The sequence below is a fragment of the Salvelinus namaycush genome, chromosome 12, assembly GCF_016432855.1.
Source record: "Salvelinus namaycush isolate Seneca chromosome 12, SaNama_1.0, whole genome shotgun sequence".
In the NCBI taxonomy this organism is placed as follows: domain Eukaryota; kingdom Metazoa; phylum Chordata; class Actinopteri; order Salmoniformes; family Salmonidae; genus Salvelinus; species Salvelinus namaycush.
The window spans coordinates 17,782,762-17,799,752 of record NC_052318.1 but is presented as its reverse complement, the minus strand read 5'-3'; the positions used below and the strand labels follow the sequence as shown (position 1 = coordinate 17,799,752).

General features: G+C 44.6%; 1 protein-coding gene across 4 annotated transcripts; it reads left to right on the top strand.

Annotated features, from left to right (window-relative positions):
• The first annotated feature begins 372 nt into the window (after nucleotides 1-372).
• On the top strand, nucleotides 373-8,582 carry LOC120056976 (zinc finger protein ZPR1-like). Of its 4 annotated transcripts, XM_039005304.1 has the most exons (14): nucleotides 373-645; nucleotides 751-912; nucleotides 3,918-4,008; nucleotides 4,408-4,478; nucleotides 4,562-4,642; nucleotides 4,728-4,850; nucleotides 5,082-5,132; nucleotides 5,219-5,285; nucleotides 6,023-6,093; nucleotides 6,219-6,308; nucleotides 6,722-6,832; nucleotides 7,250-7,339; nucleotides 7,923-7,988; nucleotides 8,090-8,582. In XM_039005304.1, the coding sequence occupies exons 1-14, from the start codon at nucleotides 517-519 to the stop codon at nucleotides 8,204-8,206; spliced, it is 1,320 nt and encodes a 439-aa protein (XP_038861232.1). In that variant the 5' UTR covers nucleotides 373-516; the 3' UTR covers nucleotides 8,207-8,582. The 4 variants fall into 4 exon arrangements, with proteins under 4 accessions (XP_038861232.1, XP_038861233.1, XP_038861234.1 ...); XM_039005305.1 differs by lacking the exon at nucleotides 4,562-4,642; XM_039005307.1 differs by lacking the exons at nucleotides 373-645; nucleotides 751-912 and adding an exon at nucleotides 930-1,069.
• The last annotated feature ends 8,409 nt before the right edge of the window (nucleotides 8,583-16,991 follow it).

Below are 16,991 nucleotides of genomic sequence, written 5' to 3'. Positions count from 1 at the left end.
GCGTTGTTCCAATAGCCAAATTCAGGTGTAACTTCCAATGTGTTGTAAATTGGCCATAGGTATGGACTCTATCATACAAATAATGTGCTCACTAACAACGTGAGAGAAACATTCTTTCAATTAACTCAGATGTTACCCCTCCAACAAAAATATTTGGAAATGTACACTACATGACCAAAAGTTTGTATTTTTGATTTTGTGTTTATCTGTTTGTGATCTTTTGTATTAACATTTTTAAGAAGGATGTATAGATTTTTGCAACACATTTGAAATTGATTTTTTTTAATATATATATATATAAATAAATGATGTGACGCTTTCATATGGTATTACGCATGCGCACAAAACATGTGACATTTCCTTTGACGTCTATTTCCGGGATAAAGATACAACGCAGACATGAAAACGTGTATTTTGGACTGCACCTTCAGATGTAGATAGTAGAAAGTTCCAGAAACAGCGGGCGGCATATGCAAACGAACAGTTTGTTTATCAAAAATCTCTTGAAGTGAAATAATGTCAGTCATAGCAGAGGAAAATGTCCGTGGCATTGGCGGTAGTGTTTTCAAGGAGATCAGTGCTGATAATGACGAAGACAATCAACCCACCGAAATTGAGAGTCTGTGCATGAATTGTTACCAAAATGTAAGTAAATAGCTAACTAACACTGACCAGTTAATTGAACGTATGGACTTGTCTGTATCGCTGTATGATTGACTCATCTAACTTGTGTTCTCTCCATTTTTGTAGGGAATGACACGTATTCTTCTTACGAAGATTCCTTTCTTCAAAGAAGTTATCATCAGTTCTTTCACCTGTCCCAACTGCAGCTGGTCGAACACTGAAATCCAATCAGCTGGTCGCATACAGGATCAAGCCATCGCCTACACACTCAAAGTCAAGTCAAAACAGGTAGTCTAAGTAAGATGCCGTTCCTTTCCCAGGCATATGCTGAACCACTGTGTAGGCTATGAGCTGTTGCTAGCCTGAGTGCCAGTCTGTTTGTATCATGCCACATTGTCATGGCAAAACAGCAATGGAGTTGGCATTGTCAAGAAGGAACCTGCAAGTAAGTGTTTTGTTGGACGATGTATACCATGTGTATCCCGTACATAGGACTAATGAAACTTGAAACATTGGCAAGAGCAGAAACAGATCCAGGACTAGGCTATCTCAGATGAGTTTAAGGATTGTGGGCTAGCCTACTCCGTTACCATCCAAGACATTATGTTCAGAGGTTAACTAGCTCTGGCAGCCAAAATGGCCTCATACTCCATCTAAACTGAAATTGACATCACAATTGAGAATCAATCAAATTTGATTGGTCACACACATATTTAGCGGATGTTGTGGGTGTAGTGAAATGCTTGTGTTCCTAGCTCCAACAGTGCAGTGGTATCTTACAATACACACATCTAAAAGTTAAATAATGGAATTAAGAAATGTATAAATATTAGGATGAGCAATGTCAGTGGCATTGACTATAATACAGTATAATAGTATACATATGAGATGAGCAAAGCAGAATGTAAACATTATTAAAGTGGCCAGTGATTCTATGTATATATGCATCAGCCTCTAAGGTGCAGGGTTGAGTTACTGTGTGCTAGCCGGCTAGTGATGGCTATTTAACAGTATGCTGGCATTGAGATAGAAGCTGTTTTTCAGTCTCTCGGTCCCAGCTTTGATGCACGAAACACTTCTATGAATACTTTATTATCACATCAAAATAATTTTACAAATGCGAAATGTTGAAACAGTTGCAGCTGATTGTATTAACATTTTTCTAGCGTCCTTCCTTTACACATTTGTTTGCGGAAAAGGTGTGGCGAATTTCCACTGATTTACCAAAGCCGCTGACTTTTGTTTCCACCTCCATGGCCCAGCTTTGTGTCAACAGGGCCATGGTCTCAGTGGACCTACTCTGATTTGGGGCCAAGGCATAGTCACTGGTGCTTTTCAGCTTCATTTACATAACAATGGCTAACTGTGAACATGGGTTAACACCTTCTCACGAAGCAACTGTTGACTCGGGTGGATTGTGCTCTTCACACATCTTTAGTGTCACACTCCGTGATGGAAACAGTTCCCAAAATATAACACTAGAGCAAACATTAACATAATCACTGGCAACACACTGGTGCTGTAATGGAAAAACTGTGCAACACATCCATTGGAAATATTGCCATGTGGGATTCTGTTAAAATGAAGAACAGCTTTTTCACCTTGTCGGCTTGGGGATTCTGTTAATGGCCCAAATCAAATTGTATTTGTCACATACACATGGTTAGCAGATGTTAATGTGAGTGTAGCAAAATGCTTGTGCTTCTAGTTCCGACAATGCAGTAATAACCAACGAGTAATCTAACCTAACAATTCCACAACTACTACCTCATACACACAAGTGTAAAGGGATAAAGAATATGTACATAAAGATATATGAATGAGTGATGGTACAGAACGGCATAGGCAAGATGCAGTAGATGGTATCGAGTACAGTATATACATATGAGATGAGTAATGTAGGGTATGTAAACATAAAAGTGTTATAGTTTAAAGTGGCTAGTGATACATGTATTACATAAAGATGGCAAGATGCAGTAGATGATATAGAGTACAGTATATACATATACATTATATTAAGTGGCATTGTTTTAAGTGGCTAGTGATACATTTTTGATCAATTTCCATTATTAAAGTGGGCTGGAGTTGAGTCAGTATGTTGGCAGCAGCCACTCAATGTTAGTGGTGGCTGTTTAACAGTCTGATGGCCTTGAGATAGAAGCTGTTTTTCAGTCTCTCGGTCCCTGCTTTGATGCACCTGTACTGACCTCGCCTTCTGGATGATAGCGGGGTGAACAGGCAGTGGCTTGGGTGGTTGTTGTCCTTGATGATCTTTATGGCCTTCCTGTGACATCGGGTGGTGTAGGTGTCCTGGAGGGCAGGTAGTTTGCCCCCAGTGGTGCGTTGTGCAGAACTCACTACCCTCTGGAGAGCCTTGCGGTTGTGGGCGGAGCAGTTGCCGTACCAGGCGGTGATACAGCCCGACAGGATGCTCTCGATTGTGCATCGGTAGAAGTTTGTGAGTGCTTTTGGTGACAAGCCGAATTTCTTCAGCCTCCTGCGCCTTCTTCACAACGCTGTCTGTGTGGGTGGACCAATTCAGTTTGTCCGTGATGTGTACGCCGAGGAACTTAACTTACTACCCTCTCCACTACTGTCCCGTCGATGTGGATAGAGGGGTGCTCCCTCTGCTGTTTCCTGAAGTCCACAATCATCTCCTTTGTTTTGTTGACGTTGAGTGTGAGGTTATTTTCCTGACACCACACTCCGAGGGCCCTCACCTCCCTGTAGGCCGTCTCGTCGTTGTTGGTAATCAAGCCTACCACTGTAGTGTCGTCCGCCAACGCTCTAATCCAGGGGTGTCTCATTCCATGGAGGGCATAGAGTCAGTGGGTTTTTCTTTAATTAATCGATCAAGTACAAGGGAGGAGTGAAAACCCGCAGGCACTCGGCCCTCTGGAATGAGTTTGACACGTGCTCTAACCATTAGGCTGGCTACCTGCCATGTATAGTGATTTTCCCTTTGTTTGTTTTTTAAAAATTCTTTCCCGACGATATGAAAGTAAAGTTCCAAAGGTTTCCTATACAAAACCGACGGCACGGCTAATGTGTACAACAGTCCCTCCTGACCCTCTGTCTAAACAGTATTGTTAACGTTTAGACAGAACACACCGTCGGGACTGTTGTACACATTGGCTGTGCCGACGTCAATGCTTCTCTTGAGGACCAGACTAGCTTCAGCACACCTTTTTAATTTATATAGCTAGCTTAGAAAGAAAACAATATCTAACTTGTATTATTTGGTTTATATCTTGTATTAGATATTTAGTCTGTTTTGTCATCTCATTTTGTAGGATATGAATCGAGAAGTTGTCAAAGCGGACAGTGCAACCACCAGAATCCCAGAAGTGGATTTTGAAATCCCTCCATACACTCAGAAGGGCTGTAAGTACTCACTCAGTTTTTATTGATTTGGAAAACAATATTCACTCTTCATGCATACATGCCACTGTCATGTTGCCACTGATATTTTGTCGGCCTGATAATTGCTAGCCTGGTCCCAGATCTAGGAAATTGCCACTCTGTTCATCCAATATACTGGCTTTTACTGCTGAGATTCCTTAGCTTTTTTTTTTTTTTACTGGGATCATTTTAATATTTTATTTATACACATATTTGCCAAAGGCGGCAGGAGTGTTGTAGGCTAAACTTGACTAAATTAATCCAACTGTTGTATTAAGTGAAGCTTTGTTTACTTAGAAGAACACTTTTGCATGTAGATGTACAGTATCCACATATGCCTCAATCCCATTCAAGTCATTAACTGTTCCTCTTGCTCCCCAGCACTCTCTACCATCGAAGGCCTCATAGACCGTGCAGTTGCAGGGTTGGAGCAAGACCAACAACTAAGAAATGTATAAGCTTTGTTTACTTTGCTCATACCAAATGCCATATGTACTTCACTGCTTGTTGACTATAATCATGTTAACTTTTGAAGGCAACTGCACCAGCAGTTGCTGTAAAGATTGATGAGTTCATTGATAAATTGAAGAAGTTGAAAGAAGGTGGATTCACACTGGTAAGTCCAATTTTATTGCCCAGCCTCATCTATGTACAAGATTAAAGTTACATGGAATTGAATGTTTCTGGCAATACAATTTTAGGTCATTGATGATCCATCTGGGAACAGTTTTGTGGAGAACCCCTTTGCTCCGCAGAAAGATGAGGCTCTCTCGGTCAGCCACTACAAGAGAACACCCCAACAGGACGCCCAGTTAGGAATAAAGGCGCGTGGTTTGATTTGACACATCACAACTCTCCTGTAAGGGGACATATCTGTTTTAGAAAAGGCAATGCCTCCGATGCGGTCATCATGTGCTAATGCATGTGGAATCCTCATAGGGTAGAAAAAAAACAAGACAGCATACATTTATAATTTTACCCATGTTCACCAGTATAAACTTTTATATAGCAAAAGAATGTGACTTAAAATGTAGCTTTTTTTTGTTATTGCTTAGGCTGAAGACGAGGAAAAGCCCAGTAATGACATTGACTGTATGAGAAATGAGGTGGGATTTCCAGACATTTTGCATCACAATTTGGAGTTTTTCCTCAATAATTGACCCTTGAGTAATATACCTTATTTCTCCCTCAGGTGTTGACATTTAATACAAACTGTCCAGAGTGCAATGCCCCAGCCTCGACAAACATGAAGATTGTCCGTATCCTTTCCAGTCTGTTTGGTTGTCCCCAGCAGTGGTGTAGTGTAAGGTTAAGGCACGTAAATGCCATTTACCTTTTTTTATTTTGTGCAACCATTCCTCTCCTTTTGCAGGAAAATGCATTGAAAGTATAGTGGTACTTTACTCACCACGAATGGCAATCAACATTTACCCACCATTTAAAAATAAAAATATTTTTTTACCACTACATCACTGCTCCCCAGTAGTGTCCTATGATAAGGATGGCGTAGAATGTTAATTTACTTTTTTTACCCCTTTTTTCATGATATCCAATTACGAACTTGTCTCATCACTGCAGCTCCCCAACGGACTCGGGAGAGGTGGCGGTCGAGTCGTGCGTCCTCCAAACCGCTCTTAACACCCGCCCACTTAACCCGAAGCCAGCCACACCAATGTGCGGGACGAAACACTGTTCAACTGACGACCGAAGTCAGCCTGCAGGCGCCGGCCCGCCACGAGCCAAGTAAACCCCCCCCACCCCCCGGCCAAACCCTCCCCACCCCCCGGCCAAACCCTCCTCTAACCCAATTGTGGGTTATTGGGCCAATTGTACGCCGCTCTGGTCACTGCTGGTTGTGACACAGCCTGGAACCTGGGTCTGTAGTGATGCCTCAAGCACTGCAATCAAGTGCCTTAGACCACTGTGCCACTCGGGAGGCCCAGTGAAGAATGTTTCATTTTGCAAGGTTTAGGTATCCTCCTTTACAATTCCTCAGAAATCCCTCATTTCAAAGAAGTCATTATCATGGCAACAAACTGTGATGACTGTGGACATCGAACCAACGAAGTAAGTGTCCTCTTCTTTCTTTCTTTTTTCTTGGCACATGTATTTATTTTCAAGGCATATTCACAGATATTGCAAATATCTTAATATGAATGCATTCCAATTTGCCCATCTAATCTGTGGTTTAGGTGAAATCTGGTGGAGCCACAGAAGAGCTGGGCACCAAGATAACTCTTCACCTCACTAACGTGTCTGACATGTCCAGAGATCTTCTCAAGGTAACCCCTCTTTGTACTTTATCTGGTATTCACTAGTTTTTTTCACTGTAGCATTTTTATTAACCTGGTCCCAGGTCTGTTTGTGCTTTTGCCAACTCCATTACTACCATTGTCAAGCCAAACAATGTTTGGCGTGACAAGGAGTTGGCATGATAGCACAAACAGACTGGTACTTAGGCTACCGTTGCATGGCAGAAAGTTCATAGCACCCATGCCAAATGGAGCTCATAATATGAATATTTTCATGATTGAGGTGGCTCAGGTATTTGTTGTCCATTCTTAAGAGTTTGGGTCTTTTCATAATCAATTCCTGTCAGTAATGGGACATAGGACTTTTTCACAGGAGAGCAATGCTATTCCTGAATCAGGATGGAGTTGACTCAACCATGTTGTGCCGGTTTGTGTTTGTGCAGTCGGAGACATGTAGCATCCTCATACCTGAGCTGGAGTTTGAGTTGGGGATGGCAGCTGTCGGTGGAAAATTCACCACCTTGGAGGGACTCCTCAAAGACATCAAAGATCTGGTGAGCAGACTGTTGAGAAGTAGAGGGGGGGGGGGTGAAGGGGAGATGCAGTAGGAAGGGTACACACAGGGATTGAACTCCAGTGGAGAGTTGTATATGTTTTAATGCTGGTTGTGTTACTTCTAGTCCATGGACTCTGCACCTGGGAATCACTGTTGGCTTGGATACCTTTGCCATGGCTGTACTGTAATTCAAAGGCAGCTGTGCACAACTCCAGTCCTAATTTAGATATGTGAAGCCAGGTGTGGCCAATCATGGACATTAATTGATTATTTAAATACTAGGGAGAAACCAAAACCAGCAGGACTGCCATCCTCAACGATTTAAGTTGTGCACCCCTGTTCTATGGTCTCTTTCACTGTGGACTCGAGCTATATTATATTAATGTTTTCATCCACCACCACTGTTTTCCTCCAGATTGTTTCCAAAAATCCATTCACTTGTGGAGACAGCTCCACTTCAGATCGAACAGAGAAACTGAAACTTTTTGGCGAGAAGATTGACAAGGTTAGAGGCATAAAATCATTGAATATCACTAATGTTTTGTTTGGAGCTAGTTTTGGTCTCACTTTACATATAATACCTTAGTGTAATTACACGTCCCAAAGTATTTACCCATGGAATGTTTTTATGTATTTATTTGCATTCAATTTGTAAACTAACTCCGAATAACTCTTTGGCTAATAGTCTCCCTCTAGAATATTTTTTAAAGATCCAATGTCTCCATTGTGAGTTTATTGCAATTCTTTTAAATTGTGAATGTTACCATCTGGTATAACAGTCATAAATACTAACAATGTGTATCTGCACTGTAACTACCATGTAAATATGCTTTTGTACATTTAATGTATATTGGGACCGTAGTTGTATATTTTAACTAGGGTGCATGACATGATATTTAGACTAAACAAAAGCTCATGCAAGAATTTTACATATGCTGTATCTGAGAAGAATACTTTCACATGTTTGGCTGGGCAACAAAGTAGAGTTTTTGAATGCAGAACAGTCTGGCACCCATGCTGAAACTGTATCTCAAAGTGCAATGGAGGCTGAGTGGCACTTTTAAAACACCTTTTAAAAAATACTGTAGATCATGGCGGGAGAAATGGATGTGCACATTGTTCTCGACGACCCTGCAGGGAACAGCTATCTCCAGGTAAAAGACACTCTTCTTTCACAGATGTCTGAGGTTCAAACGCATCGTCTCCTCTCAGTTGTTTCATTTGTAATGAATTGATTTGTCGTGTTTGTCTGCAGAACGTCTATGCCCCTGACCCAGACCCAGAGATGACAACTGAGAAGTACACCAGGACATTTGAGCAGAATGAAGACCTTGGTCTCAATGACATGAAGACAGAGGGCTATCAGGAGTAAGGACATCTGCAGCAGCAGAAAGGTTTATCTTACAAAAACAACGCATCCCATAAATGTAATTTCAGATATTTGCCCTCACTGAAGTTGCTGACTCACAAGGACATATGCTCCAGATGTCTTACAGTTATGATATTTGGTTTGATATATGGTTGAAAAGTTTGAAATATACCTTATTTAAAAGGAAACAATCAATATGGGGTTTATAATTTGATTAGAAAGTATGTGCATTTATAAAAAAGAAATGCACGAACATCCAGTTTATGAATTATCCAATTTAAATCACTTGTATTTGTATTCACATATGTGGTTCTGATTCAGTGGAAATTCTTATGTTCTGTTCCATGGGAATAAATTATAAACTAAGAATACTGCTGTAGATATTTTTTGGGGTGGCTTCTTTCCTATGTTCAATGTACAGTATGCATTATATAAACCTGTAGAATTCAGTACCACTATCTTCAATTATAATAACACTGCATAAATGCCCACAGATCTTAAAATAACAAATTCTAGATTCGTTTCAATGCGGTGTCCTTTGTTCATGCGCGTCCTGATTGAAAATTCCCAGATTGTGAAAACAGACTAGACTGACTTTGTGCACGTGCCCAATACCACTACAGAACATTTATTGAAATAATCAAATATACATTTGACTGACCTCAAGATGTTACTTTGTTTAGCACAATGTGTTGATAAAGTACTACTAAAAAACAAACTCCATATTGGTCCATATATGCCTACAATAAAATATATGTGCTGTTATTCACCCCACCATCAAATGCGCCTGCATAGTCCAGATCCAAGAGGCCACAGTGGCGAATGTTATTTTATACGAAAACGAATTTCAATTGCGACGACATATTTATATGAATGGTCCAAATAAACGACGTGGGGTAGGCTAGGCATTGAGTAAAAATAAGCGTTGTCCGTCTGCAATCATTCCCGTTTCAGGTAGTGCAGCAATTAAACATTAGTCTCTCTACAGAGAATGTGGCTCTTAAAGGAGCTCAGCTTTTGTTTTGATCTATACTGTCCAAGCTGGTTATTTGCTCTTTGCTGGTTTTTCAGTCTTCTTGGTTAGGAGAACAGCCTGAATATTTGGCAATACTCTTCCTTGAGCGATGGTGACGCCACCTAAAAGCTTTTTGAGTTTCTCGTCGTTGCAGACAGCCAGCTGAAGGTGGCGGGGGATGATCCTGGTCTTATTATCCCTTGCAGCGTTGTCAGACAACTCAATGAGAAACTAGAGCAGAACATATGCTTCCGTCTTCTATATATATATATATATATATATATATATATATATATATATATATATATATATATATATATATATATATATATATAGTTTTGCAATGTAAATCTATGTGGAGCGAGGCGGTTTTGCTATTGGACATTTGCGTGGTTAGGTATTCAAGCACAGCAGCCAAATACACAGGAGCTCCGGTACCGACACACTGCGTAGTTGCCTCTGCGCTGTAACCTGGGAAGGACGGTGCGGGACGAACGGGACATTGCCTTCGCTCTGGCCTTTCCTCCAGTTTTGCCTCTACCAGACATCGTATGTGGATTGATACGAATGACTATAATAATTGACAATGCAGTACACGGACTTTGCTTTCTGCCTTTACGTAATGTGGTTGAGAATTGTATTTATACCTCGAGTGTCCCTCTTATTGGACGGATAGAATGGAAACGCTTTAACCAATTGTGATAAACTACAGCATTCAAATGTCCAATAGCAAAACCGCCTCGCTCCACATAGATTTACATTGCAAAACATATATATATATATATAAAGACGGAAGCATATGTTCTGCTCTAGTTTCTCAACCGCCACTTATACACCCAGCATATACAAGAAAATGCCTGAACCGGCTTAAAAGGCCTCTGCCCTTCAAAAAAAAAAAAAAAGGACCAAAACACAGAAGAAATGAATCAAGAAGCGACGCAAGACCAGGAAAAACAACTATGCTATTTATTTGTTTAAATTGCTGAAACTGATCCATCCTGACACTGACATCTCTAAAGCAATGGGCATCACAAATTAGTTTATGAATTACATTTTCAAGCCCACCGCAGGCGAAGCTTCCCGTCTTGCAATCGCTCTACCATTACAGCCCGAGCGATCCAGACCGCTGTGCGCTTACTCCTGCCGGGAGAGCTGGAGTAAGAGACGACACCACAGAGGAAACCCGTTATTCAAATAACCTACTGTAATAAAGGGCATTTGGGTACATGGAAACCACATTTGCGCAAATTGCACATGGCTCGCTATACGCATGTATAGATCAACCTCTGCGTTTTTTTTGTGTAGCCTATGCTACAGCAGGCAAGCGCCTGTTAACTTCAACTTTGTCATAATATATATTTCATTGATTAAAATACACATTTTAACATGTAGCTATAGGATACCATTTTAATGTTCTTAAATGCGCAGATGGCTCCTCACCTTTCAGTGATTGTTAATTTTAATTTAAGCTCCAGGTTTGAAATAAGATTTTTTTTTAAGGTGTCTTATGGAGTTATAAGACAATCCAAAGGTAAAATCTGCTATATTTCTGATCTGTTGGCTGTGCAATAAATGTGTTTTAACAGAGCCATGGAAAAACCTACACCAACCACAATTGGTGAGGATTGGCTCATGGTAATGGCTGGAGCGGAATCGATAGCTACAGTAACTCCAGTTCTATGAGTGGAGCGGAGCCCAATAGGGGAGCTCTGCTTCTAGTGGTTGTCATGATGTGGCCCTCTTTGGGTATAGCGAGTCTTCCCTCTCTCCCTCTTACACTCAGGTTCTGTTATCTCAGGTCGTAAATTCCTAGAGGAGACTCTCATGGCCAGCAGTATAGTCAGAGAGAGTTTCACAGTAGAACAAAGGAACTTCTTCTACATCACAGAACTTGAAAACTGAACAATATCCATGTTTTGGAGAATGTGGAAACGGTCGGTGGAGAATCCAGCTATGACCAGTCCATTTTGTTTTATGATTGTGACCTCAGGAAAGACAATACAGCCACATTACCATAACTCTGTTTATACAGGAGCCTCTGTTCTGAGGCTTGCATCTAATTATTGTATCAAATTAATTAGTAAAGATGTAACTATTTGTGAAATTGTGTAATGTGATTTTAAACTGTTAATGTGAGAGAATTGTATTTCTGTTTTAAAGTTTCACTAAGTCATTGGCCCGCTCCCATGAGCACAGACATCGATCTGGCGGCATGGGACAGCTTTTCCACAGTTCTGAATAAAAGAAACAGAAACCCTGTCCATTTGGTCCTGCGTTTTCCGCCTTAATTCTAGCCTTCACATCAGCAAAGGTGAGTACAGGCTGAACCAACTTAGAAGACACTCTCTTCTCAGTGTAACCCGCCACACTCAATCGATAGGCAAAGCCAATGATTTGTGGGCAGATAACAGAATATTGGCTAGACATTCCCTACTGTACTGACAAAGTCAGAGGTCGTGTCGCACGTGTCTCTCTCTTTGCCAAAATGAGCGGACCTGATGGGAACCCAGCCAATAGTCCCACATCTTTTCTTATCTCAAGTTCTCCCTTCAGCCATGCTGAGTACAGAACAAGCTAGAGAGTTAGAAGACATGTCCAACAGGTAGATTTGAAATAAAGGAGATGGTGACGACCACGATGCCGCTGCACGAATATCCTCTACCCCAGTTCCTCTGAAAAGGGCCGTAGACGCCGCTACTCCACGAGTGGAGAGGGCTCTTACGCTTTAAGGTATTGGTTGCCCTGCCGCCTCATAAGCCGTCTCAATGCCGTTGCAAAGCCAATGAGACAGCCGCTGTTTCAAAGGTGGTCTACCCAGTGTACTAGCACTGTGACACACAAACAGCTGAGGTGATGACCTAATCATCACTGTGCGCTGCACGTAACACGCCAAGGCGCGCACCGGGCACAAGCGATGAAGTCTCTCCTCTCTCTGCTCCGCATGGGGAGGGGGGGAAGAAAGCCCATAGCTCAACGGTCTGAGACCTGTATGAGTTCTTAATAACCTTTGGTATAAATGCCGAGTTTGGAAGTAACACCGCTCTGCTCACTGATGGCAAGGCAGTCTGGTCTCGTCGAAAGAGCACACATATCACTGACGTGCTTGGCTGTAGTCAAGGCAAGCAACAGTGCCGCCGTCAGAGACATCTTGAGGGGGATTTGATTCAATGACTCGAACGGCTTCTTGCAGAGCGCCTCGAGTACCAAAGTTAAATCCCACTGGGGCAATGTGGCTCTAGCCGCTGGCTTAAGCCGCTGCGTTCCCAATAGAAACCGTTTCACTAGAGGGTGACTGAAAACGGTGTCTCTGCCAAACCCCTCATGACAAGCTGAAATCGCTGCCGCGAACACCTTGATGGTGGCGGGTGAGCGCTGCTTGTCAAACATGAACTGTAGGAAAAAGAGCACGTCCTTGACATGACAGCACACTGGGTCCACATTCTCTGTGGCACACCATTGTGAAAACACGTTCCATCTGCTGGCATACGTCCTGGATGTGGAACTGTCACGTGAGCCCTGTATGGTTCTGATTGCTGAATCAGATAACCCACGGCTGCGCTAACCTGTCCCTTTCGGGTCAGACCCTCAGTGGCTGGCCGATTTAGAGGCAATTGCTCTATTATGCCTGCCGCCTGAGACATCGCGTCCTCTCTGTGGAATTGGCCATGATGGCGCAATCAACATTTGAGTCATCTCCGCTTACCACGGAACCCCTGGGTGATCGGGGCAAACAATATGATTGACAGCTCTCCTGTTCTCATGCAGGCTAGCAGTGGGAGAATGCAGGACAGCGGTGGAAATGTGTACAGGAGAACATCTGGCCACTGGTGTGCAAAAGCGTCTATCCCTAGTGGCGGTTTGTCCTGGGCTCATAGAGAGAGCCATAGGGGACATTGCGCGTTCACACGTGACGCGAACAGGTCCACCTCGGCTCTCCCGAACCGTTCCCATATTTGGAGAACAATGTTGGGGTGCAGCTGCCACTCGTCATCTCGGGGTCCCCCTCGAGACATGAGGTCTGCTCCGACATTCTGATAGCCTGGAATGTGTGCTGCTGTCAACGAGCGAAGGTGCTCGTGAGCCCACAGTCACAATTCTTCCGCCAACCGGTGAAGTGCAGGAGACCTGACTCCCCCTTGGCAATTTATGTAGGCTACTGTAGTTCGATTGTCTGACCAGACCAGCACGTCGTGGCCCCGTAGGGTAGACATGAAGTGGGTAAGAACCAGTAGAACTGTCTCCAGTTCCAGAAGGTTGATGTGGTGTCCCGAGGGAGGCCACACACCTACGACTGCCCGAGCCTGACATGTCCCTCCCCTTCCAGTCAGACAAGCGTCTGTATACACTGGAATGTAGGATGACACTCTGCCTAATGGGACCTCTTGTCAAAATGCACGTGTCTCTCCAATAGTTCAGTTCCGCTCTGAGCGAGAGGGGAACTACCAACAACCGATGAAGGTGCCTCACTGGGTCCAGTCTTAGTTGGGCAAACCATCGCTGTGTTCTGCGCATGTGCAGAAAGTCATGACGGAATGGGCCGTTACCATGTGATTCAGATAAAACCTTCGTAGGGCTAGCAACAGGTCAGCCCGTTGAGGATCTGAAATTCGAGCCTTCATAGTCAGTGTCTAGCTGTAACCCCAGGTAGACAATCCGATGACTGGGCCAGGGATCACTGTTTTCCCAATTCACAGCGAACCCCAGATGTGTGAGATGAATCATTGTCTGTGTCGTGTGTGCCATCGCCACACGACACAGACAATGGGGCCAGAACCAATAGGTCGTCTAGGTAGGCTTTGTAGCCTTATCCCTTGATGCAACGGTTCCAATGCTGCCTCCACGCATTTGGAAAAGGTGCAAGGTGCCAGGGCGTAACCGAATGGCATCCTCGCATACTCGTAAGCCACGGCTTGAAAGGCGAAATGCAGAAACTTCCTGTGACGCGGAAGTATCTGAACATGAAAGTATGCGTCCTTTAGGTCTATGCTTATACAAAAGTCCTTGTTGTGGATACATTCCAGCATACGTTTTGTTGTGAGCATTCGGAAGGGCCATTTGGCTACGCTCTCGTTGAGAGTGCATAAGTCCAATATTGGCCTCTCCCCCCCGTCTTTTTTGGCACTAGGAAGTAGGGTGAATATAGGCCGCTGTTCCTTTACTCCTGGGGAACTACTGTGACCGCCTCCTTCGCTAAAAGTTCCGTAATCTCTTTCACAAGAGCGGCGACTTTCTCTGGCGTCTTCATCACCGTCTCCACCACACCCGAAAACGGGGGAGGGGTTCGGTGGAATTGGATGGCATAACCCTTCTCTAGTGCCCGGCTTAGACAGGAGGAGAGGGTGCAGCTTTGCTGCCGCTCTAAATAATGCTCTGAGAGCGGGAGAATGCGAAGCTTCTGGTACAGAAAGTAGGAAGGACCTGTATTCCTCTATGGCCCAAGCCGCCGCTGTCCCCCGACACTGAAGTGGTGGGACAGCCCAGGGTGGGCCCCATTCGAAAGGGAGGGAATATTGAGTTAGTGCGCCGTCTCCCAACAGCGATTGCATCATCGGCCCAACATGAGGTGTACGCAGGCTGCTCTTTAAACCCTTAGCTACTTCACTCCTAAGAGTGTGTAGTGTAGGGTTTTTATGAGGTATAGCATGACGGCTCATTAAGAGCGTCCGTCTCATGTCATTCCTCATGTCCCACTCACAACGTCCTTCTGTGTGTGCTCAGCTACGCACTCATAGTGGGCTGTGCTACACGCAAAGTGGTGAGAGGAAGAGAGAGAGCGAGAGAATGAACCTGATCGGTCAGTTTTGTTATGGAAAAGAGGTTCTCTTGTGACAGTCAGATGGAATACATTCTTTATTAACAAAGGACACATTGGCTCCTCCATCCCTTTGCAGGGGTGGGGGATGAACAGTGGGTGCTGTTACAAGAAGTGCTGCGCTCTCTTCCGTTCTCTCCCCCTCGTCCCGTCATGGTCGTCATCTCTTCTGACTGCCTCTCGGCTGCCAGGGCAACGAAATGAACCTCTCTCGTCGGTTGAGCCGCTGTCTTCTCTGGTGTTGCCGGAGGGGCAGGGCCCGCTCTTGGTACACCAGGTGCTGCTGCTCGACTAGCTCTCCGTCTGGCTGTAGATCTGGGTCTACTGGAGACGGTGGAGCGAGGGGGTTCCTTTGAAGCTGCTCTAGACCCTCCTGCCAATGGCAGGTGTCTAGACAGCTGCTTCTTCTTCTCCTCAAGCTTCCCGAAACTCACTGTCTCATTTTGACGGTGGTTCCGAAGAGACTGCGTTCAATAGGGCGGCTTTGTCGGTTTCCTTCATAGCCGTCAAAGACAGCCAGAGGTGTTGCCCCACGACCACCGAAGTGGCTGTGGACCTCCCCGCACATATAGCTGACGCCTGTGTGAGATGGAGGATGGCGCCGGAAATCTTTGACCCTTCCTCTATCTCCTCTCCCGACAGCTCAGTCCTACCCAGTGGTGAGACGGGATAGAGAGGCTGCCAGGAGGGCAATATTGTTAGCTGCCGCTACAGCTTGTACACCTAGAGGGAAGGACTTCTCCACCAGCTGTGCTGTGAGCCAGTCCTTGGTCGTAGGTAGTGTGGGTTTCTTGGACGATGGCCAGGAGCTCAAACCTGGGGCAAGGTACTCAGCTAGTGTGTTCTCGAGCCTAGGGATCTCCTGAGGCTGTTTCCGTCCACTCTGGTGAATGGGGTGTACGCCTTCGCCGGCGTTCTGATGCACCCTCCACATATTTAGCGAGCGAGGGCATAGTCAGTGCCAAAGGAAAAGCCACCCATCTTGCTCTGGAGTAGGGGCCGCCCACCATCATATCCACTTCCGGACCAGAGGGAATGGGGGGCAGTGTAATCTCCAGACGGCTCGCAGCCCGCTCAATGAGCCCTGTAAAGTCAGAGCGCAGAGAGGCCGTTGCGTAGGAGGGGGCTGCTGAGAATTCAGAGCCTGTCTCTTCCTTGCACAAGGATGTGAAATTCCCCTCACTCTCCCTAGGGAGGGGGTCATTTCAGCCTTGGTCGGTAGACTGGGTTTTTCCGGAGAAAAACCCAGACACTTCCCAAAATCCTCGTCATCTCCAGAGGTGCAGTCGTCGTCTGACGCCTCAGAACCTGAGGCTAACATAGACAATGACGTCTTCTAGACAGGTATCCTCCCTGAAAACGCTCACCGATGCTTCCTCTCCTTTAAAGAAAGGTGGGTGCAGCTAGGGCATTCCTGATGACCCAAGCTCACGAAACATAAGTCGTGTGGGTCCGACGCCACCATAGAGGAGCAGCGACACTCGGCTCTTAAAAGAGCCTTTGGGGGTGGGAAAGGCGTGCTAGTGAAGGACGACGTCGAGAACGGATATCGACGAAAATGTCCCCTTTATATAGGGACACCTGTACTCCTATTGGCTGCAGGTGTGTGCATACTTTTTTCTCAGGCTATTCGCTGCCTAGGCAGCAGGGTAAACCACTAGGAGCAGCTCTCCCCTATGGGGTGGAGCTCTACGATATAGAACAGTGGAATGGTATCAAATACGTCATACACATGGTTTGATGTCATTCCATTTGCTCCATTCCAGCCATTATTATGAGCCGTCCTGCCCTGAACAGCCTCCACTGATACCAACATATGGCAATAGAAGCCAAGACGCAAATGTCTATTTTATGTACAGGTGATCTGTTCAAAGTAAAGATGACCATATTTGAATCTTGTTGCAACACTGTCTCCTATATGTGGTGTCTCTTCGTCGGATGCTTTTTTGACTGTGGTCCAT